Raw genomic sequence first — 27,950 nt, 5'->3', positions numbered from 1 at the left:
CAAGTTGTATAAAACTGTCATTACAGTGATTTATTATAATGAACCATGAAAATAGCCAACCAGTGCAGTGTCTGTGAGTCTCTCCCCTCCACACAAACATACACTCACACACACAAATAATAAAAAAAAAAGACGAAGTTAAAGAGTCCAGAGAGAGAGGGGGTGGGGTGGGGCGGGGCGGGGAGAAAATAAAAATAATGCTACAGTCACAGAAACATTCAGTTTTGCCAAGAAGAGCGTTCATATGTACAACCATATTTCAAAATGGGATGGGAGCAAATTGTACAAGCATAGAAAAGAAAAGAAGCGAATATTTACAAACTGTTCCTGGTGAAAGCTGGAGTAACCACCTATACATTAAATTACACTTTCTACAAATAACCATTGATATTCAAAAATAAACCGCTAACGTCCTACCTGCGGGCTAGACCACTCTGCCTACCTTGGAGGACTACGAGCACTCGTTACACGACATCTCAAACCTCCTCCAAGCAGCCATTCTCCTCCAAACCCTAACATACACACGCACAAACACACATTCACACACACGCATACACACACACACACACACACACGAGTGCAGCCTCCCAGGTCGGTGAGGCAGGCTCCGAGAAACGGGGTCTTTTTCTGAATCTGCAGCGGTGAACAGATATTTGTTGTTAGAGTAATAAAAAAAATAATTGTGTGTTTTTTTTTCTCTATACAAAAAGCTTTCTTCTTTTGCTATAACGAGCCACTAGATTAAAACAAATAAAACGGTGTAGAGAGCCGACAACAGACGAGAGAGAAGAGGAAGTTAAAAGGAATAACCGACATAGGAAAGAGGAGGAAGAAGGGGGAGCCGAGGAGGGGGGGGGGGTAAAGGCTGGAATGTCCATTGATTAACAAAGTGCGGGGCCTTACAATGGGAGTCCAAACAAGACACAGAACAGAGAGCTTTCTCTCAATAACAGGGAGGTTATATAAAAACAAACAGAGGCCAGAGAGAGGGAGCTATGAGCACCGGGGCGATCGTCCATCTTCACTTTTTTTTTACAGTTTATCTTGAAGATTATTTAATGTCCATTTCTCTAAAATTTTTCTGTCCATGTTTTTCTTGTTTTTTAAAAAGCATCCTTTTCACCCACAATCCGCTGTTTTTCCACTGGCCGTATGTTCAGGTAAATAGAAAACATATCTACAGCTTATGGTACAGCGCCCCCCTCAGGTAGAGTTCTCGGGGGCGGATGTGGGAGGGAGGGGGGGTCAGTGCCACCCTGTGCTCAGGTACCCTGAGCTGTGGAAAGGGGTCGAGGACGCAGGGGCTCCACGAGTCCCAGAAGGCATCTGGGAGGCGGCGGCCTGAGCCTGGCCTTGTTGAGTCTGTTGGGGGGGTGGAGGGGGAGGTGGAGGCAGTCCTGTCTGCTGGAGGGGCGGGGGGTACGAGGATGGGGGCACTGAAGGGTTGGCAGCAGCGCCCGGGTGCAGCAACGCGGGCTGAAAACCCGCTAAGTTCTGAAAGTGGAGGGGCTGCATCGGGGCATTAGACGAGGGGGCAGGCGGAGGGGGGGGAGGAGGTGGAGGAGGGGTGAGTGAGAGCAAGGTGCTGCCACCAGGAGGCGGCTGCTGCTGCTGCTGCTGCTGCGCTTGGGAGGCCGGGCCCTGTGGAGGAGGAGGCGGAGGAGGAGCTGTGGACAGCATGAGCTGGTGCTGCTGGATGGGAGGCTGCAAGTGGAGGAGGGTGGGGCCGGGCATCGGGTGGGGGGGCGGGGGAGGAGGTGGTGGAGGAGCAGCCGAGTTCTGAAAGTGGACGCTGTGGGACAGAGTCTGCAGCATGGGCTGAGAACCAGGAGGGTAAGAGGGGTTGACCGTGGGTTTAAAACCAGGGAAAGGTCCGGCAGGTGAGGGGCTCTGGTTGGGGAAGTAAGCTGCTGAGACTGGTGGTGCTGGGGGAGGAGGGGGAGGTGGGGGAGGAGCACTTTGGGCGTTGTACTGGGGGAAAGCAGCAGGGCCCGTCTGTGCCTGCTGCTGGGGTTGGTTTGGAGGCTGAGAGGAGAACAGCGCCCTCTGGCTGCGGTAGGGGGAGCCCTGCGGCTGAGGTTTGGGGGAGTGCAGCAGGGAGGGTCCGGGGTAGTGGACCGGAGAGGAAGGTAACGGGGTGGGAAGCAGCTTGGTTGGAGTCAGAGGAGCCGGTTTGGGTCCTGCGGGCTTGCTCGGCGGCTGGCTCGTGGGGTTCGGCGTCCGAGGCTGACTGTCTGCGTCTTCCTCCTTCGCTGGTCGGGCAGGAGGTCCAGGAGAGCACGGCTGAGAGGAGCAGAGAGAGAATGTCAGACTTTTTGTTTTTAACTGACACACAAGTCAGACCTCCCTCGTGTGGGTGATGTAGACTTACTGTGTGGGTGGGGGTCTTTTGAAGACTTGGAGATGGGCAATCTCTTATTCCAGGTGTATCTTCACCCTCCGCTTCACCGTCTTCAAAAGGCAAAGACAGTTTCATAAATAAGCAAAAATCTTGATATACACATAAATGATTGGAAAATGCTTTCTTTTGAGTTTTGTTATTACTTCTTCACCCCTCAGGTTGCAAGGTATAAAAATGAATCTATATTCTTCTTTTAAGCATTAAGAAGATTGGCTCCAAACTGTCTCTCTTCCTTAAATTCAGGTGATACAAAGCCCTCGTTCTCACCTGTGTCTTTGTCTTTGCTGAGGAGCAGAGCTCTGTGGTAGCTGCGTTCTCGGGCCTGCTCTACAGAAGTTGACGACGTCCTGAAAAGAAACAAATAAAAGACATTGTAATGATGTTTTTGCGAAGAAAGTAAATGCTGATTGTCACACTTAAAGGATGCATTAATTAACATGGTTTCATTTTTTCCAGGACTTCAAATGGAAATCAAAGATTTGAAAAACTAGACTGAACAAAGAATATGGAAACTGTTTTAGGTTAAAGTAGCTTTGGTAGTTCCTACCACTGTCCTTCTCCATCCCTCTCCCCTTTCTCTCCCGATGTCTCCGCCTCCTCGCTGGTCGGTTGCTCTTTTACAGTGGCGGTGTTGGTATCGCAGGGCGCTGTGGGTGCAGGGGGCGGGGGAGGTTCACTGGGGGGCTCTATCGCAATGGGGAAGGCTTCCACGGTCAGAGGCGGCACGGTGGAAACGGGAGAGCTGCACTCAGTTTTTGAGCCACTGCGGCGAGCCTCTCTCTGGCGTTTCCTGTATTCTAGCAGGGAAACCTGGAAGACGCAGAAACCAAAATGTAATTCAAGAAGAGAGCGCAGTTCTTATTTTACACCAGTAGAGGGCAGCATTAAGACAGTTACTGAAACAGAGCAGCTAGTACTGTTTTGGTTTTCCTCATTATTCCACTTCTTTATATTGCACTAATCTCACACGACCACATAACTGTGTCTGTTTGCAGGATTACGACAGATAGCAGCGGACTTTTACTACTTTAACTAAAAAATAATCATGGCTGCCCTCACCTTTTTCTTCTGTGGAGGGTTTTGTGCCGACCCTCCTGCCTCTCCGCTGCTGTCCCCACTCATTGAGCGGGAGAAGCCGAGCGCAGCCCCTTCCTCCGAGCAGGGGTAAAAGAGCGGCCCCTGTCCTTCAACGTAGGGGGCTTGAGAGACGACCAGAGTCCCCGTCACTGCTGCGGATCCTGCTACAGCCCCAGCTGCAGCTTCAGGCCTGAAAGGAGCCGTCAGAGGCTCCAGAGTGTGTGAGGGGGTGAGGTCCCGTAAGTTTGAGTTGACTGGAGAGAAGTTCAGGCCAGCTGGTCCAGTCGGGCCTCTGTCGGGGCTTTTAATCCAGCCAGGAAAAGAGGAAGCACAAGTTTCTGCGCTGGAGGGAGGCTCGCTACTCCCTTCTACGACCCCGCCGTCTGCATGGTCCTCTCCCAGCTCCACAGCCTCAGCGGCTGGAGGCTGCGGACTCTCAGGAGCTGAAGGCTTGGCTTCTGTCGGAAGTCCGTCTGAAATGGGAGCTCGGACGCAGGGAGAGGAGGCCAACGAAGGAGGACGATCAGCCTAGGAAAGGAGAGGAGAGGAATCAACATCTCCCTCATTTTTCCTCTCTCTAACAATCAAACCTTTTAAGAAAGAACCAAACTGATCCTACAATTAAAACTTCTAATTTCTGAAAACAAAACACTCAGAGATACAAACGCTCAGTCATTTTCAGAAGTTAAAAAAAGACAAGAGCTAGAGCACAGGTAACTCCTGCAGTGTCCTTCACTCACCTCTTGTACGCTGGGTTTCCGGCTGACCTCTGGGGAGCTCTCTGCTGAAGATTCACTCTGTAAGACAAGAACAGACTTTTGTCACTGCAGCTCTTTTTCTCTTGTAAACAAGAGCGTGCGTGCAGATGAGATTTCAATATAGACAGCATTACCTCCTGAGGGGCAATAAGTGCCTGCGTTGGGGTGCTGGGAAGGGTCTCTGTACTGGGCTCCTCTATTCGGGGACGCGGCGGGGTAGCCAATAAGATGGGGGTTGCAGGTGTTTCCGATTGCTCGGCTCTGGTCGGTGTGGCACAAGGGGAGCCGTAGGGCGTCGAGCTCTCGGACAAACAGGCGTCTAACGGACTCAACCGCCGCTTTTTCAAAGGTGTGGGCAACTCTGTAGGAAGAATTTTACAATGTTCAGACGAGGATTTATTTTGATTTTGTTAATGTGAGGGTTAAGACAGGTGAAGGTTACCCCATGCTGTCCAGTTCTCATAAGGCCTACCTGGTAGCGAGCAGGTGCCGTTGTAAGGTAGGGGGCTGTCAGAGTCTCCGTTAATGGAGGGGCTGAGAGGACCCTCGTAGGGCATGAGGAGGCACGGCCGCCTGGCTGGGCTGGTGGATCCCTCCTCCTCTAGAGCCTGCTTCAACCATCGCTATAGCAACAAAAACAAAAGGTTAAGTAAATCACCAATTCAGCAGCTAAAAAAAACCCCAGCATTTTGAATCTAAAATCAGATCTGTATCAGTTCAAGAATGAAGAATTTGTAAAGCTAGTCTCTGTACCTTCTTGCAGGAGCCGGTGGTCGGCGGCGTTTCTGGCAGCTCTCTGGATCGCCGTCTACCAGTGGGGACTCCAGGAGTTGTTGGGCTGCGGTTTGCCAGGAACGGCGATGAAAAGCGGACGTAGTGTTTGGGCGTGCTGTACACCTGTGGCGAGCAGGCCATCCCGGGGAGCGCGTTCAGCTGCGTGGCGAGTACTTCGGGATCACTGCTTATTCTCAGCGGCCTCTCGGGGACCGGCTCCGGTGTTCTTACCCCGCCACGATCCGGCTGCTTCTCTCCCACCCACTCACTCACAAAGTGCTGTTGACAAGAGAAGACATTTTAATTTATTTTTCAGTATGAAGGGTTTCCACAAACTTTTTTTTTTTTTTAAAGCTTGTTTTCTTTTTATCTCGTCCTGCACATGTGTAATTATTGTTTTCTGTAACAAATTACGCAGTTGCTAAAACTGTTCAGCGTGTTCGCGTGTGCTCTTGAGGACTCTCTCTTTACCTTTTTAGTTTTGAAGGTCTTGCTGCCGGTGCGGTTTCTGTCAGGTGCAGGTGAGCTGCTGTGTGGGGGGCTGGAGTCCGGTGCTTGGGCTGAGATGGCCTCAGGCTCGGGTGCAGTGAGCATCTCTCCTTCGGAGGCGTCGTTGGTCAGGGGCTCCATGGACTCTATCGGAGAGCCGGGCGGCAAATCTGAACAGGCGCTGATGGTGCGAGCTCGCCGGCGCTGTTGGCCGATGTGCGTGCGATTCCTTGAGAAACTCTTTCTGTTCCTTGACCCTTTGACCTTAGCTGGCTTTAATCCAGGCTCCTCTTTCACCTCCAGAAGCGGCTGTTAGAATCACAGAGTGGATTTGGCATTCATCAAAATGAAATTCTTCCTCGACTAACACAAATATAATATATGAATTAAGTTATTTCAGCCTGTTTTTTTGCTCATAAGTGTTTCTGTGTGAAACATCAGTGTGTGGAAGCTGGCAGAACAACAGACATCTTGAAGATGAAGATCACGACTCAGGAGAGTATTTGTGTCACAGCGCTCTTACCTGCATTAAAGTTGGAGAATCTGCCATCTCCGGTGTCGCTGGAGGCTCCTCCTTGATGTCACTGCGACACCCCAGCTCTGTCTTGCCGCTCCCGATCCTCTCCAGGGCTTGCTCCCTGCGCTTCTCTCGCTTCTCCATGCGGGCGAAGGCTTGCAGGATGGCCTCCATCTTCCTCTCCTCTCGAGTCTGCAGCGAAATAGAAAGAAAAAAATGGGGGGGGGGGGGGGGTTTGGAGGCATTAGTCCATGGAGTCATCTCTCCCACAGAGCACCAGGGGCAGTGGTACAACGTGTTAATGTTTGCTACATAGCGGAAGCCGCTTGCAGAGGAAGGTGGTGAAAGTGACCCCTTCGCTTACAGGGTAAAGCAAACAAAAAGGGGGAAAAGGTCAGAGAGAAACAACAGGAGCAATGCTGTAAAGATGTCAATGTGACATGTTCTACATGTATGTGACACTTTCCTGCAGGGCAGTTTACAGTTTACCTGGCTGGGATAGCATTTCGCATGTGATCCTGTATGTGTTTGTGCCACTTTATTTCATCAGCTTTGCCTCCACCAAAAATAAAACTAAAACAAAAACGCCAACTTGAGTCGGAACAGCCTTTGAAAGATTTTTTTAAAACAGACATTTTGTAAAGACAGGACAGTTAGAATGCTTGTAAGTCAGTCACCTCCGGGAGAATTTTTTGAGTGGGGGAGTTGGGGGGTGCTGGTAGATGGGTGGAGTAAGGTTGGCTATGTATGGGTCAAATTTACCTCCTTTTGTTTCAGTCCCTTCGAGCTGGAAGCCGCCCCGACATGGAGATGGGACTGCTCCGCTGGGCAGGCCTGAGTGTTCAATAAAGAGACCCAAGAGCCCAATTAGAAGAGACATGTCCCCCTACACAAGGCTTCATAAACACTGGACAGAGCTAGACTAGAGGCTCCCTGATCTCCTGGAGGTGCAATAAAGACCTGTGTCAGGTACCATAGGTGTTGGACAGTTTGGAATCTGTAACATCTTAATGAATAGGATTACTGGTAAACATTGTGCTCCTTCCAAAATATAGTTTCTTTATGTCACAATGCTGTATCAATATGAGCGTCAGACTGTTTCTGACCATTCCAATTTTTGAGAGGCAGGACTGGTTTTGAAGGCCGTCCAATTTTCAGTTAGATGGTGCATCCTCTTGGTGTGTAGTGTGCAGGGAGGAAAGAGGGCAGTTCAAGGCAAGATCAACTACTCCCGACCCGTTGGATACATTTCATACATTTCTGTGTCTATCTGCTGTTCATCACGTTTTATACAATACCCGTGTATTTAGACTTTTGCTGTTTATCGCACAGGCTCATATCGCAGTAATGATACATTTACGGTTAATTGTGCAGCCCTAACGTGTGCCCGGCATGAGGACAACAAAATCCTCAAAGTGTGAAAAAATGTAGGACCGAATTCCTACTTTTTTTTAGCTACATGCCCCCTTTAACCTCAAGGATAAGCATGATGGAATAATTATAACTGAAGGGAAAGTTGTCTCCCAGGTGAAACAAAGGAAACAAGCAAAGCAGTATTTAATCAGACATTGTCAAACCCCCCCAGTGAAAGGACAAAAACAGCCAGGTTGCCTTTTCAAACAATAGGGGCTCTTTTGTAAGTAGAAGAGATATCATGCCAACACACGCTGATGTTATCTGCTCTGCATCGTTGTCGCGGCCTGGATTTACAACACCCACACACACCCACACACACCCATCGTCAGTTTGTGAATGCACACTTCTTTTCTTCTTTTTTTTTAAAACTCAGACGATACAGCTCTCTCTCCTGGGCCACAGTCCATGGAAAGAAGCCTATTGGATCTCCCAAAGTCAATATGGCCCTGGCAACAAGGCTCTACCCTCTGCAGCCCCTCCTTCCGCCCCCCTCCCCCCCTTTCAAGCTCTTCAACCATTTATCTCTCTCTGGCCGATTAGCAGAACTGTATGTTGGCCAAAGATGAGTCAGCACTTTACACCTTGGGTCGACCGTGTGAAATGAAGCTGACTGCAGGGTAATTTCCAAAGAAAGAAAGAGAGAGTGTGTGTGTGTGTGTGTGTGCTTGATCCCATCTCTGTGGGACATACGGCAGTTTGGCAGGGGGAAAAAAGCTGTTGAAACAGTAATTGGCCATTTCAAACTCCTCGCTGCAGTGAAGGTAAGACAAGAGCAGTATACTCAAAGTATAGGACACACTGGGGGGACATTTCCAGCTCGCATGACGGCACAAGATACTGGTTTGCTCCCACTGACAGGAGATGGTGTTGCTAATGGGAACGTAGCACTGGAGGCCTGTTCATTTTGTCTCTCGCTGGAGAAAATAAAGGCTACAAATGAGGAGAAATAAACCGACAGAAAAGAAGACAGAGCCGCGGGGAGGGAGGAGAAAAACTAAACAGAACAGCAACAGGGGGTGTTGACAGTGACGGGGAGCACTTGAAGCAGATGAGTGATGAAGAGGAGGGTAGTTTTATGGAAGGGAGGCAGAGGACAGCTGCTCCTATCTAAGCACACAGGCCCCTTTAGCCGACAGTCCATGCCCAGAGCAACAGGGGAGAGTTTGATTTCTGTGCTGGGGGGGCTGCAAAGCAAATTTAAAAAAAAGAAAAGCTGTAGCCCCTAGCTTGGCACACTTACCATCTTCCTCTTCCTCTCTGCAATCTGCTCCTCTGACTCCATCTCTACTTCATTGCTAACGGAGGTTTTGTCTTCAAGATCCTCATATAACTCAGGATCCTGTAAGAGCAGGGGAGAACGGGGTATGGCGCTTTATCATGGCTGATCAGTCAGTCAGTCTGACTACAGACTAGAGGGAGACAGGTAAGAGTGGGGGGGAAAGGGGAGGGGGGTGAGGGAAGTGGGTGAGGGAAGATATCTAACAATAATGCTAGTTTTTAGTGGCCAGTCTGTGCACAAAACACTACTGCTCAGACTTTTTTCTGATCTCACAAGAAGCCCCGTTCATCATGAATTTGGTATTTTACCTGTTCCACTTTAACCTCACTCCACCTGCATCCACTTTTAAAATGAATCATGGAGCATCTGACATACTGAGCTCTTACTACGCTGTGAGGATGTCGTTGTAATGTCAAAGACTTTTAAACATTTTACATCTTTTGTTACATTGGGACATCTAACCTTTATTCTATAAAGCTGTTACATCTGCAAAACAAGTCTACTATTTAAATATCCTGCACTGCACTCTCACTTTGTTCTGGGCTAATTTCTGACTGTTCAAGTATCCAATTTTCACAAAATAAGAACACCTCAAGACTAGGAGCACTTTAAATTTCAAAATTCTAAAGGAACTAATTTTGGAGATAATTAAGCTTGGGCATTGCAAGAGCAAACCGCTTTCTAAAACAAACTAGAGAAACGATTTTCCATCTTCTGTTTCTGTTAACACAAACGTGATAAAACTCCCTGATGTACGCCTGCAGTCTCTTCAAGTCTCTGCCGTGCAAAGATGGTTTCAACTGAACTCCAAATTATAAGCTCAGGGGGCAAAGGTGAATGCATAAGGGATGATGGGATAAAGAGGGAACTCAAAAGGATGTAACAAACAATGAAAGAACGCATGCATATCACAGTTCACAAAGATCAAAATAAATTGCATGCATGGACCAAAAGGATAAATGTGTATTAACAAAAATATGCAGTGGTAGAATTTACATGTAAATATGAGCAGTAAAGTGTGAAAAGAGGTGTGATGTGGTGATTAAGTGCAGTATTCATTAGAGTGTAATCTTACCTGGTTGTTGGAGATGGAAAGGCGAAGAGGAGACAGTTTCCTCTGCTTGCCGTCGCATACACTCTTGCCTTTCCCCTCGCAGTCCAGACCCATGTTCTGATTCTGGCCCAGGTCGTCGCGCACCACCTCCTTGTCCTTACGACTCCCTCGGCGCCGGCCTCCTGAGCCGAGGTTCTCTGTGGGCTCAAGATTGTGCTTGAGCACCGGGCACTCAGGGTTCCCCTTCACGCAGGCACAGTCCACCTTGTATTTACTAAGAATATCAAGAGAAGAGGAGAAAGACAGTCAGTTTGATGTGATAAGGAATCAGTTGTTCCTCTTGCAGACTCTCGTTCAAACTCACCAGCTGCCATAATCGAAATCAAAACCGATGGTGATCTCTGTGCCCTTTGTGATCGGTCTCAGGGAGTAGATGTACAAATGCAGCATTCCATCCTCAATGACGTGCCGCACCTACGAGAGGATATGAAAACATTAACATATATATAAAAGAGAGCAGACGCCTGATTTCTTTAAACAATCCAGATTGATGTATTTATTAGGTTTCTATTGGACTCACCTCTGAATTGGGGGTGCATGAGCGACGGATGAAGCGTGCCTCGTTCCCAAAACTGCGAGCGTCCACACACATCTCCAGGCCGTCGAACTTTGAGTAAAACAACACAAATGGGTACGGCCTAAAAAAAGGACAACAACGCGAGTGTTATTCAATCATATAAAAACATCTGAATGAACTACAATGCACATCTTTCCATCCCAAATCCCCAGAGTTGTTAACACTGCTTGATTTCATTAAAAGAAATGCAGCGATATTCAATATACGATGGTAAGTTAGGACTCAAAGGAGGAATCCCTCTTTATGAGAAACTAGCCTGCTGACCTCTTGAAGAAGTAACCGTTGGCCTCAAACTGCTGTCGAAGCATGAACTTTCCCCTGTACTCAATGATGAGGGAGTCTGGGGCCAAGTCTCGCACCGCCTTCAAGATCTTCTTGTTTTTCTGAACTTGACTCTGAAACAAAAAGAGAAAGACAAGTCAGACATTATCCAACGCTGAAGCTGGTGCAGTACACTAACTACATGTTTAACTATAAGACGATGTAAAGCAAAGTGTATTGATTTAAGTGGAAGATGAGTTTTTATACCTCCACAGGGGGTTTGAAGGAAGCAGGGTGCGTGTTGTACGCCAGGCTCTTGCCGTCGCCTTGCTCTTTAACGCGTAACAGGACCTGGACGTCTTCGCTGTACTGATTGCTGCTGGCCTCCTCGTAGCGCTCCATCCACGTCTTGATCTTGTTCTCCCAAAGAGACGGGTGCTCTGCTGGGTCCTGCTCGGGAGCTGTACCCTAAGAACGAAAAAAAAAAACAACAACCTATAAGCATTTTTTGAAAAATTGTTTTAGCGTTTTAAAAAGGCAACTGCAGGACCTTTGCCACAACATGTTTTCTGAGAGTTTACCTTTACTCTGGAGGACTTTCTGGACCCCTCTCGGAAAGCCTACCACAGATAGAAAACTTTCATTAAATGATGTTCTATTGGCTTGAAGTTTTAATTAAAATAGAGCGTAATATTGTTATGATCAAATAATAAGTGAAATCTGACCTTCTTAGCTCGAGCAGAAGCTGCTGGAGGTTCTTTATCACCACTCTTTTTGCGTTTTTTATCAGCCTGCTTATTGCCAAGGCGTCCGGTCGTCAGGGTGATGGTGGTAGGCGTGTGTTGGAAGGTGGAGTAGAGCTCTAGCGGCACTTCATCTCCACTCTCTGTAGCACTTGTATCCCCATCTGAATAAACAAACAACACACATTTTAGTTATTCCAATCTATAAAAAGCACCAGCTGCTGCAGCCAGGTTATGATAATGTAATCTGAGGCATGTTTCAGAACCAACAGAAAAGTGATTTTGCTTCTTGTCCAGCAGGTGTCAGTGTGTTCCAGGCTGACGGAGCTCTGCACCCTGACACAGCCTACAACCTGCTCTGATCACTAACAAGCTGGCCATTTACTGCAGCGAGGAAAGCAATGAGAGCAGAACTGAAAGCTCCGTCTATGGTCTTCCATAGAAAACGTCTAACACCTCATCACCTGCAGTAGGGAAGCAGCTCTCTAAGTAACAACCTTTTCATCTAAAGTATTTCATCCAAATATTCTGGAGCTTTTTTGAGATTTTATTCCAGACAAACTGAAACATATAAAGATCTTAAAAGAGATATTTATGAAGAGTAAACCCTCTGTGTGTTCTTTCTTACCAGACAAACATTCCCGTTTCCTGGTCTGCAGCAGGATGGCCCTCTCTCTGTCCAGGTGTCGTGGTTGGCAGCGCTCACACAGGTATGTCTCAGGAATGTTCTGCCTGTCGATGCCCATGCAGTCTATATGCTGCCAGGCACTGAAAAGATTTAAAAAAACAACAACATTAAAATCACTTTTTTTCCCCAACTGCATCAATGGTGACATGTACAGGCCGAAGAGGAACAGAGGTGTGAGTCATCATGTCAAAGATCCTGTAAACAATGAAGAGTAAACGGGCTCTTGCCTGCACTTGTCACAGCAGATCATGTAGCCGTCATCGTGGGTGAAGCCACAGATGCAGCGGGTGATGTCAGCCCCGTAGCTGCCATCCTCTGATGTGCTTAGCGTGGTGCCCCTGGATGCTTCGTCCTGACCCCCTGGAACAAACAGCCCTCCCTCTCCTTGTCTTATCAACATGGAGGGGGGAGGGGAGGCTGGCGGTGTAGGTGGGGGCCGCGCCCCATAGTTATGGTCCTGATGGGGGAACAGAGGATATCAGTCATGTTGTGAAGGTAAATAATGCTTCTGTAGAGTCAAAGTTTATGAAGCACCTTAATATGTAATATGAGCCAGATAGATTTAATCTTGATTATTTTATAAGTTATTTAGTCCATAAAACTTAAAATGGTAAATGGAAAGATAATCAATAACCAGCTGATGGAAGGAAATCAACCACTCATTTCATTATTAATTAACCTCCAAGCTATTATTTCTGTAGATTTTAATCATGTGGTCGATACGCTGAAAACTGTTTAAAAATATTCCAGATAAATACAAACAAAATACTCCATAAGCTACAATCGAAAGAAGAAAAGGCAAACATCTCACATTTCAGAGGAGATGACCATGCTTACTAAACAATGAACTATAGACGTATTGATCGATATAGTTGCTGATTCATTTTCTGTTGATCAACCTCCTAAAGTTCCCTATATCATAAAAAGTCTGAGGACACCAGAACATGATGGTTCAATGTTCCATTTCAGGATCTCATCGTGAATGATTAACAGAGAAGGAGGTCTCAGGGTGTGCAGGTTGATAAGAGGACGCACAGTGCAAGTGTGTTTTTGTGCATACTCACAGCGTAAGGCAGGCCAATGTAACTGTGGGAATGGTGAGAGCTGCTGCTGTAGATCTGGTGTGGGTAGCTGGACTTTTCCACCACCACAGGGCTGGCCTCCACCGATTCTGGTCTGCTGGGCGGTGACACAGAGAGAAAAAGCTTGTTAATGTACAGTGAAAAACTTTGGATAACAAGGTTACACACTGAGTGCGTGGAAGTGTGTGTACGTCAGCAGGGTTGAAACAGGGGTGTAGTGACACTGACAGGGGGCTTAGGTCAGTAGAAGGCTACTTAACATCCAACCAAAACATTTACTCAAGTACTTAGTATTTCCATTTCCTGTTCTTTCACCAAACACTAAAATTGGGTGGCTATTTTCCATTTTTGGTGGACCAAATGTAACCCCACGTCACTGCGTCTTAACACAGACTAACTGAAGTGCAAGTAATTTTCCTTTTGATTTGATTCGTTTAAAAAGCATTGTCCGGTAGCCTCGAACTCTCAGGTTCTGAGATATGTTTAGCGAGAATGACGTAACCTTGTGTGGGTTTGGAAGGGTTTACTGAAATGTCAGTAAATGACATGACATAAATAAATATGACATAAATGACATGACCCTATTACATTTCAAAGTGGAAACTAACCATTCAGGTTTGGAACAAAAGGCTAAAAAACTGGATCGCAAGTATTAAAACAAGTTAGACTAGAAGTAAAATTGTGTTTTCATATTGATGCATCAGTATTTACAAGCTTGTTATGTTGTATATTTGTCACATGGGCTTCATTCCCGCTGATTTAGTATTTTAACTTGCAATGCTTTATGTACATTTTGCTGATAACTCTCAAATTGACAGGCTGACTGTGCATGCTGTCACATCGACTTGGCCGGAGAACAGAGTCGGACAAAAAACTGAAATAAATATGTCGGAATAACTTATGTTTATACCCCTGAACTGACATCTACAAGGCAGACAATAAGTTTAAAAAAAACATGCTGACTCTCACTCACACAACAAACAACAAAACACACAGGCTTGTTCTTCAAGCTTATTCATACCAAACCAGTTGATCCACTTTACCAAAAGGATCACAGAGCCTGTTTTGGCCGTTTAAAACCCAACCCACCCTTATCATGACACGATTAATTCATTCTTCAGTTGCTGAGAGGGTGGCACTAGAAGAAGAGGGAAGTGGAAAGTGGCAAAACGCATGGCACAAGAAAAAATAGTCATGTGCGAGGAGGGGAGAATAAAAGATAAGAGAGGGAAATGTGAGGCTCATGATACATTCAAGATACAAGAAGAGAGAGTACGGTAATGTTTGACTGATCTGATATCCACCTGCAGGTACAATCATGCCAAAAAAGTGCTTAATCAACCTCTTTTTCTCAAATTAATTTCCAGGAATCACAAAAGGTCAGAAACCTACTAACACCACCAAGGTATCTGAGTCACGGCTATCTCATGGAACTAAAAGAACACCCCACACTCCATGAGGGTCACAGCCAACAAGTTTCATTGAGCAAGGCCAAATGGAGAAAAGCTCACAAGCATACTGGACATCCTTGAGTATAAACAGGTAAGATTGGTTAAAAAATACTCCAAGACTAGAAGACACACAGAACAGGCCATGCAGCATTTCTGCTCATGTTAAACAGTTCAGCAACTCCATAACAGTTTTAAGTTTTAAAGTCCTTAAACAGCCGCATTTAGACACAAATACAATAATTATGTAGCTAAAAACTATACTATTTTTAAAAAGCAAAGAAAAGAAAGAAAAGTAAATCATGAACTTAATACCTGTCCCTCCTCTTCCCTTGAAAAAGGCAGTCCTGAGTTAAAGTGGGGTGTATGTACGGCCCCTGTGTGAGCCCTTCTCAGCCATATTTCTCTTGTTGCATGCCGACAGAGCAATGTGCAGCACTTCCTGTGTGTGTGTGTGTGTGTGTGTGTGTTGCTGGTGCTGTACAAGTGTTCACTATCAAAGTGAAAACGTAAGTGCATGCACGAGGTCTGGAGGCGGACCCGGGCTAAGGTGTGTGCAAACTAGATTAACTGCCACACAAATGAATTTGTCAAAACAGCCAAGTGGGCAGAGAGAGTTGAAAGAACGTTAAATACAATACTAGAGGAAGTGCAACTACACTCAATAACTTTCTTTTGTTAATGATTGGCCAGAGCAGAGACAGAACTTTATGTACAGGGATTAAAGATCTGGTTGTATTGTTTTATAGGCTCAAAAGAATTGACTGGACTGTTACACTGCAAGTTTAACCTGCAGGTGAATCGGTGGAAGAGGCAGTAAAAGACAAACGAGTGCACACAGGAGGCAAACAAGAGAACCAGCTTGTGCGCTGTTAAGGAAGTAAGTGTGTTTGAATGTATGCGTGCATAGCTGGGGGGTGTGTTTCATTCATGACTACGAGCATGGGAAGTTGAAGCAAAAAGGAGGGAACTAGAGAGTTTGAGTATACACAACAGTCTTATTTTATGCCAAGAAAATATGATTAGTGAGAGACAGAAAATCAAAGTGTATTTGTATTTGTATTTGTTTAAAGTAGGATGGCAGCTAGGTAAGCTATTTATAGCTCATGAATGTCAAAAGTGTTTAAAAAGGAACAGATGTCCTTTAAAATGCAAACACCTGCTGAGAGAGGGCGGACAGGCAGAGTGAACGGGCATGGAGAACGTAGGGACCAGCAGCCGGAGAGAAAAAGAGCAGCACTGAACAGCCAGAGGCAACGCCTTCACTCCTAAAGAGCTCCCGCGTTGCTGCCATGGCAACACTACGTATGCAGTCAGCGTGTGCGCGCATGCCGAGGATCCGTGTGTCACCGTGGACACACACACTGTGCTAGCCAACAGCTGGTCACGCTGCTGCAGACTACAGGGGGATGTGGAAAGGACGTGATGGTGGTGAGTAGCCAGCCTTGCTGTTCTAAAAAAAATCGGCTGGCGCGCACGCTCAATACCCCTCAGAGAGGTGTGTGTTTGCGTGTGTCCCTGTGGTCTGGATGGGACAGCAGCAGGTGGAAGCCCCCTTTCAAGCTTGTTATCGGCTTTTGAATGAAATTGCAGCCGGCGATCGTACGCAGAGCGAGGACGGACAAAGAACGAGTGAGAGAGTCAAGGCGAGGGGCTTACTCCTGCCCCCGATGGCAGCAGAGCGGAGGGGGCGGAGGGGGGTAAAGGGAGGGGGCCTGACGCTGTGGGACTGTTTAAGACGCCATGTCTATGTTAGGACCACCTGTCACTCAGGCCAGTGTCCATGGCAACAGGCCCTGCGCAGTGCAGAGGAGAGGGAGGGGGTTTGCGAGGGGCAGACACCATGGCAACACAAGCTGTCACGGCAACATCTCCAATGTGGAGGGGGAGGGCTCTATCTCTCTCTCCGTCTTTTAAAGAGACAGGAGCCCCTCTAGAAGTTGATGACGTGTGTTGTTCTTTAGTCATACGAGAACCCTCTTGCTTCATTTATTTGACCAGAAAAAGCCAAGGCAACGTCCTTGACAAGACTATAGGAAGCCGAGAGGCGGGGTAATGGGAAGCGTGTTGCCATGGCACCATGCACCATTTCTGCTTTATTGGGCTCAATGCAGCGTACACACACACGTGTGCACGAATCAAGCTTTGGGGAGGGAAAATTGGGCATTCTGCATGCCTCATATAGTCTGTGTTATTCTAGGCTTCCTGCCAGTTTCACATATGTGGATGTAGTTAATAGCTGAATACTGGGCATGTCTTTGTGATGAGCCACAGCTGAGTGCAAGTATAATCAATGGCAAGACTGGAGCGTCCATTAGAGCAGACATTTAAGGAGCCCTGTTGCAAATTCCTTTCCCATTTACAGAAGTTGACGTGGGAGAGCAAATGTAGGTGGAAAGGGAGAAGTGACTCAAGCCTAAGGTTTCAGTCAAAGATGACAAAGCAGTGCTTCAGCCACTGTAGAAGGCAATTGTGGGCATACACAGATGAACATGTGAAGAACACTGAATAAGGTCGGGAGATGAGGAAGAAGGTGAAAGGTGGGGAGAAAAAGAAGAAAGTGAGTGAAACTGAGAAAGAACAAAGACGGTATACAAGAACGATGAAAGGAAGTAAATGAAGTGAGGGGGCATACAAAAGGTGTGTTTCAGTGTTACTCACTCTGAGCCCGCAGCCATGTCCAGGTATGAGGTGTCTGCTGTGTCCACCCCTACTGGGATGACTATGCTCATGACGTTCTCTGCTGATCAGTTCTTGTCCTACTGAGTCCAGAGAATGGGAGTCCAAAACACTGAGGCATGCCAGCCACAGCAGTCATTGCAGACATCTAAGTGCATCCACAAGGCCTGTAACACAGTGGTAGAGAGGAGAGAAAGAAAAAAAGTGACACCTGTTAGTTTTATGTCGAGGCATGAATTGATAATCAGATCAACGGTGTGTAATTTATTTCATACCAAGAACAAAGTTTTGCAGTTTTATTCAAATTACAAATCATAGTGAAAACCGGGTATTTCCAACACATGCTCATGCATGAATCAAACTTTCAGACCAGCAATTGACAGGAATTTCCCCTCTGACAAAAAGCCACCAACGTAAGGTATTGACTGATAAAAACTGAGAGGATAGGATGTTGTAAGGTGAAGCCTGAGCCGCTGCTGTGAACTGCGCTAAAGCGACCTCTACACACTATCTGCCAGGAATGCAGAAGGCTGCTGCTGCACTGTAAGAAAGCTCCCACAAAGGGGAGCAAGAGAACACAGAGCATCCAGCAGCCATGAAAAGGAGGGAGGCAAAAAAACGCAACAACACACAGAGGCCATTTTTCCCCTTTCGACCACTCGGTTCTGCACATCTTTACACCGTAATTGCACAACCACACATATAATTGATAGCGCATGTTTTTATTGCTGCGGCCAGGATCTTCAGTTAGCCATGTGGAAAAGGCTTCTGATACATCAATTATTGACTACATTAGGTGTTCGGAAATGAATGTACAGTCCCTTTGGTCACCAAGCAGGAGCCTGCTTGGACTAATAAATAATACACCGGCTGATGTGAATCCAGACGGGAGCATATGTGTCAGTGCGGCTGCCCCTGATACAGAGAGCTCTGTTGATAAGCGGGATTAGTGGGAGGGACAGATGCCTAGACGAAATAGGCTGGAGGTCACACCTCCGCCTGGCTCAGGCACACTGGGGCCAAACAAAGACTCAGATCGCTGCTCAGGATTTAGATCAGAGAGAGAGAAAGGGGTTGCAAAGCATGGCGGATGTCATGTAGGTAGTAAAGGGCAATGCTTCACACACTTCGTGAGCAATAACACACCGTCACACCAGAACTTGTCACTGCATGCCTAAGAGACATCCAGCACAAGCATGTCCTCTGAAGAACTCGCACAGATGCACGTCAGACTCTCTCCAGGAAAGGTGTAAGTCATTAGCTGTCAAACCAAGGAAACTCACGGGGAGACACGCAAACAGGGAGGTTTTCTTTTTCTTTTTAAATAGCCATGAGAGTCATTTCAGGTACTAATTTGCTCAAATGCACTATTTGAGCCTGCAGGACTGGAGAGAGGCTCACAGACATAGCAGCTGTCAGCTCCAAGCCTAATTAATAGGAGGAAGAAGACCCCCGTGAGCCTGCGTGTCAGCCAAGGCGACTGACGGGTTCACCGTCCAAATTCTCTTCTGATTCTGTGTGTAGAGACCGGGTTAAACAGCAAGGCTAGATCACTGGCTGGGGCAATTATCGAAGGCACACATGTAATCAATACGTACTTTCTTTTGAAAAAAGAAGAAGAAGAAAAGACAGAAGAGGCAGAAGTTGATCTGTATCATTTGAGAGCCCAAGTAGGTTTGTGTTTGAAAATGCTTCCTTCATGAATGTTTATGTATTGGCATGAATTTTGGGATACAGCACATATCACGATGAAGGGATGGAAATTCAGTATTCTGCAGTATTGTATGATATATATTGTGTCTGTAATGTATTTTATTGTTTCATAAGTGTGTGTTTTTTGGGTTAGTTCTTTTTTCATTGTCACCAGAACAAATCTCAATACTATGGTTTTGAGAATGACAAGTACAGTAACACGAAAAAGATATATTGTGATATTCATGTGTAACAATACTTTGTGTCCCTTGTCCACACGATTTGTCTTTACCCAGGGAACCCTGCTGTCACTACAAAGGAATGCACCCACACACACACACATGTTCATATTCACTCATATAACCCACCCCCCCCACCCCCACCTCCACACACACAAACAGACACAGAGATAGATAGCCCTTCACCCTGTCCTTTCAAGCGTTCCTCCCTACAAGGAGTGCAAACATACATGCTCAGCGCTACGACCAGGCGCAGTCAAGTCCGACAAAAGGCGGGTGGAAAAAAGAAAAACAAGTACAGTACAGCAGCATTCCTGACTAAATCTGAGCTGCTGTGACTGCCTCTGCCTGCTCCTCCTACTTCCTCTAGCAGGGCTGTCCATCAGCCTGCAGAAACGCAGCCAAAGAAAGGAAAAATCAAGAAAAAAAAAAAAACATATCACCCCCCCTTCCTGTGCCCAGTCGGCCCGCCCAGCCGGATTTCTCTCCCTCCTCTGAGCATTTCCTAAATAAACCTGAGACAGTAACGAAGACTGAAGGGGAGTGCCAAACACACACAAACACAGTTCCTAATTACAAGAAGGCAGGGAGAGACCGTTTAAAGCCACCTTTGGCCAAATCCTCTGCTGTTATGGAAACACACGAGAGGAGCGAGGGACGGTGAAAATGGGGAACATGCACATACAGGGGAGGGTAAGAGGACACGGATGTAAAAGAGGAATTAAGTGGACAAATGTGAGGAAAAAAAAGGCCACCGGATGGAAGTGGTTTGTGTTTGAGTGCATTATGTTTCACATGCTAGCTGAACAGATTTTTTCTCGCTGTAGGACTCTTTAGAAATGATCCACAGCCCCCTCTGTTTCTGAGGGCATCAGGGTGGGGGAGGTGTACAAGGGTCTGTCAGACAGTGACGCTACACAGCCAAGACCTGGGTGGACTCTGGGTGGCAGAGTGGAGCGCATAGCATAGCCCAGTCTCTCCTTTCTTCTCCTTCCCTCCCTCAGCAAGGGGACACAGTCACGTCATTGTGTGGGGAATAACTCTCCTTTTAAGAGAGAACGGCACTCGAGTCGGTGAGGGAAAACCCACAGCATATTACACTCAAACCACGCCGCTACAGAAAACAGCTTTCCTCTCTCTTCAGTTTATTACCACTGCTCCGTGTGGAAGTGTCTTCATTCTTGTTTTGTAACAGCAAAGTCTCAGCAGATTACGCTTTTTCGATTAAGTAGGAGGAGCAAGACGAAAATGAGGGATTCCGATGAATCCCACCGCCTCCCTTGCCAAGCTGATGCGACTTCACACCATCCTTGTAGCTGTCTGCAATGACTCAGCTCATACACTCAAACAAACTCATACAAATACAGGAAGTGTGACCCACATGGAATGTAGGCCTGGCCCTCTTTATTCATGGTGCCCACAGGGAGACACATTGCATCTGCCCTGTCCTTTATAAATCAGTGTCCACAGAACTCCCTCTGTACTCTAGCACTGAAGGTGGAGTCATACATCAATACAGCAGGGGATATGGATGTGAGAATCCATGCAGGCAATTTCGGTTGCAACAATAGGAAGTGTGTTGTCGAGAGTGGAAACCAATACCTCAGCAGACTGTAAAGATCAGTCCATTTGGGAGTCAGGTGCTGAGGACACAGCAGTGTAGCAGTCTGAAATAATAGCCATAGCAACAAGTAAACAGTAGAGGTTAAGAAGAGAAGTTCTGTTACTGATAATCACATCCAAAATCACTCCAATTCAGCCTCAAACATTGGATCTAGTATCAGAGAGCACTACAGTCAAACTAACTTAAAAGATACATGATTGGCCGTAGAAATGTTACACCTGTTTTACTGAAAAGCCCCAAAACAAAATAGAAAACACAGCAGGTTGAGCTTTGGTGCCACCTTAAAGCAGCCAACTGGAACTGCTGTTAAAGAGCAGCGAAGAAGAGTGGATTTTGGGTTATAACCAAGTGATAATAGCAAACAAAGACCAACAACCGTATGGTGCAAAAGCAGAGAATGAGGCCCTGCTTATATTAGCTTAGCATGTTTTTATACGCTTTGCTTGTTTTTGTTGAGGAGTCTTTCACTGTAGCGCTTTCCTGTGGTATTCAACTAGAGCCATATTACCTGCGAGGGGGCTCATCTCTATTGAAGGCAAAAACAATTATGTAATTTTCTTGATTGAACCATTAAAACAATGAAAACAGAGCTTTCATTTTGTTTACATTTCTTTTTGTTCCATATTAGTTATGATAATGTTAAACTACATTGCACAGAAAACCTCTATGGTGCTTGTCCCCCAAATGTATTTGGGTATTTGAAGTAATTTTGTTGAGCCCGGCCAAACAATAATGATAGCATTGTACAAAAATCAGCGCAAGGTGAGTACTATGCAGCTGCTATTTTTTAGAGTACTACACTGGTATCAGATCAGTGCTCTGCATTGGCTTTGGATCAGCAGATTCAGGCAACAGGGGGTAAAATTGTATAATAGGGACTGAAAGGTTGCCTGGTAAAAACAATGCATTATACAATTCTTAAGGTTGCTAAGACTGCACTGCATGTGTGTTCATAGGAGACTTTGCTGTAAGAAAACAGTTTGATGTGATCAGATGTGAGTCATATAGTCCTAATACAGCCTCCCAAGGGCAAAAATGGAAACAATTTCCTTTGGGCTCAGTTCAGTTGGCCAAGGAGCGAGCGAGTTAAAGTCAGTAAGAACAAGAATCTGGCAGCAAAGCTGGGGCAGCCCTCCTGTAGTCTGAGTAATGTCTGTTCAGGAGAACCCCCCAGGCAACAATCTCTCTATCTCCCCCTCGCTCCTGCTTATAGAGTATCACAGCCAGCCCCTGTCTAATCAGGGGTAAGTTACTTTATAAGATTTGTAAATTAGACAGGCCAAAACTTTTTTTAAAAAGGACCAAATAAAGCTACATCTTTAGTTGTGCATCAGAAATTGACAAGCAGACACACATGCAGATGGCAGCTAATTACAGCATTTGGAGAATGCAATGTGCAGCAAACAAAAAAATGTTAGCTACTCATGTGCATGGCATGAGGCTCCATGGCATTCACCGGGCAAAATAACAGTAAGAGCCACTCAGGTCCCATTACAGCAGCGTTTGAGGATCAATTTCACGCCTGGACCGCAGTGCTGTTACATCACCAACATTGACAGCACATCCCCACTTTATTCTACCCCCATCCTGCCTGGTGCTACCCCTGAACGCTATTGTAAAACATGCACGGCAACAGGAAGGAGGTTAGTAACAGGGCTGCAGCAGCTATAAAGCCACCTGTCAGGGAGGCAGCTTGGTAGTTTAAAGAGGGATCTGTTACGGCCCAGCTAGCAGCACAAAAACAGGTCACCTGAGCCCTGGCTTCAGCTCCCAGCTGGGCTACCATGTGACCACGTTGGGCCTGTGGGCCAGGCGGTTTTGTCTGTGGGTCTCTGTGGGTCTGGGTACTACACAAGTGAGATCACTAGAGACCTGGCTGCAGCTTAGCCCCACATGGTGAGGTGTGTACATCACCTACACAGTGGTGCTACTGTTTGGGGGATGCAGGGTTATTGTCTGGAGACAGGGAGGAGCACAATAACAAAAGGACCTCTTTTGAGCCATGGGATGAGGCTGTGGCCTTCATCTGCCCTATCAATATGTCAATATACGGGTAGACATCCTGTGCACCTGCTTGACTTTTATAGTCTCTCTCTATGCTAAGGCACATCAAAAAAATGTCAATAGTTTTGTTACTAGCTTGAGTCTATTTGATCATATGTTTCTGTGAGTCTGTCTTAGGGTTAGGGTGAGGGAAAAGGTGTGCCACCTGCTAAGACTACCTGCAGCCTGCCAGTGTGAGTACTCTGTGCCTATTGGCAGAGGGAGAGTGGCAGTTCACCTTCATTCACCGTCTCTGTCAACACAGCAAGCAAACACACACTTTCCGGCACAAGGTAACCGGGCACACACACAGCATGCAAGGCATTTAACTATATATGTGCTCACTTCCCATGTAGACAGAGGGGAAAAGGGGGGTATAAGCCAGAACAGAGGCTGGTGCTCCTTTACAAAGAAGAACAAGATGGCTGGGGATTTTAGGCATTATGAAGCAGACAGTGATTAAGCACTCTAGCCCCTGTTCTAGTAGATATAGACCCTCCACAGAAGAGACGCACCTTTGCCACTTACTGCTAAAACCAGAGGCAGCTGAACTTAATTACACTGACCCTCAATGGACGGGAATTATACAGACCATGGAGATGTTTGTAAAATGAATACTGATACAGAGAAACTGAACTTTTTTTTCCTGACACGGTTGCAGCGATTTAATAGCCTTTGTGTCATTTTCAGCTCTATACTTTCCTTAACTCCACCGACATTAAAAGGATCTAAACAGAAAGAAACCACAACTTTGCTGTACACATCAACAATAAAGGGTTTAAGCTGAGCATGCCAAACATTTGTTCCAAACGGTGGCATAGAGAATAGGACAGCTGCCACACTATCACAGAAATAAGTGAGATGTTAAAAATAACGTGAAATTAGCTTTTAATGTGTAATATGAGGTGGTTAAAATGTACTTTTATAGGAGTAATAACAAAAGGCCCTAAATACAGTCAGTTGTACTTATTGCATACATATCTTAAGAGGGAAACTAAAATCACCTCAGGAAATGCAAACATGGTGGTGATGGTTTCAGGGAGGTGATATATTGCACAGGAGAAAGGCTGTAATAGATATGAATACTTATGACAAGGAGTTGTGTATTTATCTTTATGTAGCTTGGCGTGACAATTAAAGCATAGAAACGTTTTCTTTTGAAGGGATTGTAAGTATCCACAGCTAATTTTGTCACAATTAATCTCGCATCAAACATTTGTCCCCAACGGTGGCATGGAGAATAGGACAGCTGCCACACTATAACAGAAATAAGTGAGATGTTAAAAAAATAACATCTGTGAAAGGAGCTTTTTAATGTGTAATACAAGGTGGTTAAAATGTACTTTTCTAGGAGTAATAACAAAAGGCCCTAAATACAGTCAGTTGTACTTATTGCATACATATCTCAACCCAGAGGGAAACTAAAATCACCTCATAGGAAATATCGATATGCCTTTTATTAACAGTGAAAACACATGGAAAAGTAAAAAACCTGTTTGTGAATTTAAAAAGTAATATTATAAAATAAAAATGTTCCTTAAATACAATAAGAGAGAGAGAGGAGGAGCAGGGTGAAGAGGGACAGACAGTCAGTCATCATCAGTGAGATGAGAAAAAGGTGATCTGGCACCTCTGTAATGTTATTTTAATGCAACATAAACTATATCCATAATAACAATATTGTCTTACCCGATATCATGTTTGAAAATATATCGATACATCTTAAAAACTCGATATATTTCCCAGCCCTAAGTCAGTTGTACTTATTGCATACATATCTCAAACGAGAGGGAAACTAAAATCACCTCATGGGAAATGCAAACATGGTGGTGATGGTTTCAGGGAGGTGATGTGTTGCACAGGAGGAAGGCTGTAATAGAGACCACTACTAAAAAGGACAAGGAGTTGTGTGTTTATCTTTACGCAGCTTGTCGTGACAATTAAAGCATGTAGACGTTTTCTTTTGAAAGGGATTGGCTAATTTTGTCACAATAAATCTCGAATCCCCGCATCAAACATTATGAACACGAAACACAAGCAATAGCATAAGCCGTGACGCATGTTACAGGGGTACTATGCTTTTCGTATTGGGATAAAGCCAAACTGCATCAGCGGCTCATAGTAGCCTATGACAAGCCCCCCCCCCCTCAAAAAAAAGCGCAGTTAATAACTTTGCATGATCTCGATTCGTTGACGTTGTTGCAATTCTTAACATCTACTAAAAAAAAAAAAAAAAGAAATCAAAATGCATGTGTTTGTGCAGTTGCTTCCCAGTTGAGTATGTCGGCGCTGCAGTCGGTCCCTGCCGATAGGGGTGTGGAGGGCACAACGTTTGCTATTATGTTACCACAACACCCTGGTGCTGTCGCCATTTTCATAGCGCTTTTCTCAGGACGGCCGAGACAACCGTGTGGCCAGGGGAGCCTCGCCATGGGAGGAAAAATCCCCAAGAAAGCATTCAATCGCCTCTTGCATACACTCTACCTTAAGTATCACCCTGTCGGTACAGTCTCTGTGTTGTTACCATTAGGTTCTTTTTGTGTGAATTCGTCGAAAGCAAAAGCCAGTGAGCTAAGCTGCTAGCAATTATGGCCTCTGGAAAAGGCAGCAGGGCTACATGTAATAGTGAGACGGTCGACGCCCGAGTCGCCTTTTAAATTGGGAGTTTTTTAAAAAGGCGTGCGAATTTACATTTAACGCAGGAATAACTGGGGTGTTGCGTTGATGTGTACGCCGTTAGTGCAGGCCACAAAGCAACACAACAGAGCTAACGGTAACAGCATAATGCGTAGTGGGTTTAACCTAGCAATACAAGCTAACACAGTGGATTAATACTTGGCTCGGAGCAGGACAGGAAATAGCGACTAAATTCGCTCTGCAAGATGAACTTGCTTGAGGGGGGGAAACCAAATGCAGTTTGCATTCACAAGGCTGTTTGATTCAGGTCAGACAAAAAAAAAAAAAAAACAACCAGTTTAGCTCAGCATGGTGGAAGATGGAGTTACAAATTGTATGACTGGAAACGGAACATCCCCTCCCCCCCCATTGCCTGCTGCATTTAAACCCATTACACACCGAGTCTAAATTAAGTGCAAAATGTTTGATTATAGTAAAATAGCAATTGGTTGCAGCTCCTCGTTTGACATTGGGTCTATTACAGATTAGATCTTCACTACAGACTTAGAAAAGCTCAATAAGCATGTGTCATTAATGCGCAGTGTACCCCCAAAACATTTCAGATATTTTAGCAGCTGCTCCTGCTTTGGACTGGCTGCTGGGGGGAATAACATATTTAACATCTTTCTCTTGAACTCATGAAAGCTTTTATTCAATGGATTTCAAACAGTGGCATTGTATAGTTCACCTCATGCGAGCAGAGAACTGTCATCATGATAATATCTGTCTCTCCATACTGTAATCTGTTCTGCACATGTTTAAATTTTTACAAATTATCCCTGCACTCAAATTCACTTCATTTGTCTGTCTACTCGCAGTTATATTGAATAGTTTCTGCTGATAACATGTCTACACTCATGCACTTTAACTTGATGTCAATACTGTCCATTTACAACTCTGTTTTTGCACATTTACATTTAATCTTTGACTCTGTTCTTGCACATTTACATTTAATCTTCCTATTTAAAACTAGTAATGCTTAGTTAAATCCTGGTTGCACATATTCACATTCTTATTCTTCATTTTTAGTGCTTATTGACTTAATATATTGTGTTTAGATTTGCTAACATTGTGGGGTTTTTTTTACTCATATTGTGTGCTGCTGTAATCCCAGTTTGGGATCAATAAAGTAAATCTATTATAATCTATATATTTCACTGAACAGAAATAATGTCCCTTGCTCTCTGAGCAGGATGGAGAGGCCAACAAGACACATTCAAGTTTCTAACTAATGTTTAATCTACTGTTTTTGTTGCTGGCTGACTGCTTGTCCAAAAAAGAAAAAAAGAGGATCAGGCGTGTTTGATGACGGCTGCAGTTTGCAAGCAGCGTAGCTTATGTAAAGTAAATTAACAGCTTTGAAATAGAGGCGGGTAGCTTTTATATTAGGAGGTCAAATTATTTATACTAAAGGGGGAAACTGTGCGCAATGTGGCCTGCAGTGTCACTGTGTCAAACTTAAAAACACAGTTAGTCCCCTTAAGGTTGTAGTTTAACAGAGTCAACATAAGAAGGATGTTATTATGGCTTGTTTTAAGGACAAGTTGGTAGTTTTAAGTGTTGTTAGTTGGCTGTATGGTCGACTATGGGGCAGGCATGATGATCTAATTCATGCAGCTTTTTTTTGTGCAATCTTATGTAAAGTTAACGTGCCACTCTCCCTTACGGATGTGTTCATGCATTTAAAACAAAAAAAAACTGCGCTGTGAGGGTCTTTAACCATTTAACCATGAACGATAAGTCGAAAGCTAATTCTGAGCTAGTAGCATGCGCTAGCTAAGCAAGTGGTGCTCTTGCTTGGCCAACTTGACACTTACACTGGAATTACGTCAGCTGAAATCAAGAGTAGACAAATCATAGCTTTAAAAAAACACACATTAAGAGTCTAAACGATGTTAGAAAGGTGGAAAGCTTAACCAGCAGGTGATACTGCGTTAGCCTTGAGCATGATGTGAGCTAACCAGCTAACTAAAGCCAACAATAGGTGGGATTTGTGCTCACTCTCTAACTGCTCATTAATGAAAGTTTCTTACCGTTTTATGTCCACTCTGGAGGGTCTAAATAGCGAATAAGGGGACCTGGGTAAGACCCCCGTCGCTTTCCACACAGCTTCCACAACCAAAACAATACTTCTGTCCACACTGCGGATCCGTAGCGAAGCGTTTTTAAATGTTTGTAAATAAACGTGTCCTCTAAAGAATGATCTCGTCTGAGCCACGTGTGCTCTTGCTGCTTAGCGGGAGCTGCGATTTAACAACAAATCTACGCGAAAACCGTTAAAAAATGTGCCCTAGTCAACGGCGACTTTTTAGAAATTAGATCCCCTCAAACCAGTCTCTTTTCCCTTTGCAAAAATGGCGGCCCTGCCAGGAC

The 27,950-nt window shown here is 45.4% G+C and overlaps 1 protein-coding gene across 8 annotated transcripts; it reads right to left on the bottom strand.

Moving 5' to 3' along the window:
* Nucleotides 1–27,950, bottom strand: kmt2e (lysine (K)-specific methyltransferase 2E). 8 transcript variants are annotated; one of them, XM_061030180.1, is made up of 25 exons: nt 27,611–27,950; nt 17,286–17,470; nt 13,159–13,273; nt 12,322–12,551; nt 12,035–12,174; nt 11,389–11,570; nt 11,245–11,283; nt 10,931–11,131; nt 10,667–10,797; nt 10,346–10,463; nt 10,130–10,239; nt 9,787–10,039; nt 8,673–8,771; nt 6,779–6,850; nt 6,023–6,208; nt 5,482–5,808; nt 4,990–5,289; nt 4,709–4,859; nt 4,371–4,597; nt 4,219–4,275; nt 3,461–4,006; nt 2,949–3,211; nt 2,669–2,748; nt 2,372–2,451; nt 1–2,283 (listed from the first exon to the last, which is right to left on the bottom strand). In XM_061030180.1, the coding sequence occupies exons 2-25, from the start codon at nt 17,354–17,356 to the stop codon at nt 1,246–1,248; spliced, it is 5,016 nt and encodes a 1,671-aa protein (XP_060886163.1). In that variant the 5' UTR covers nt 17,357–17,470; nt 27,611–27,950; the 3' UTR covers nt 1–1,245. The 8 variants fall into 8 exon arrangements, with proteins under 8 accessions (XP_060886163.1, XP_060886164.1, XP_060886165.1 ...); XM_061030181.1 differs by having other exon boundaries at nt 13,159–13,270; XM_061030182.1 differs by lacking the exon at nt 6,779–6,850.

This window comes from Labrus mixtus, chromosome 22, assembly GCF_963584025.1.
Source record: "Labrus mixtus chromosome 22, fLabMix1.1, whole genome shotgun sequence".
Lineage (NCBI taxonomy): Eukaryota > Metazoa > Chordata > Actinopteri > Labriformes > Labridae > Labrus > Labrus mixtus.
This window is presented reverse-complemented; position numbering and strand designations above follow the sequence as displayed.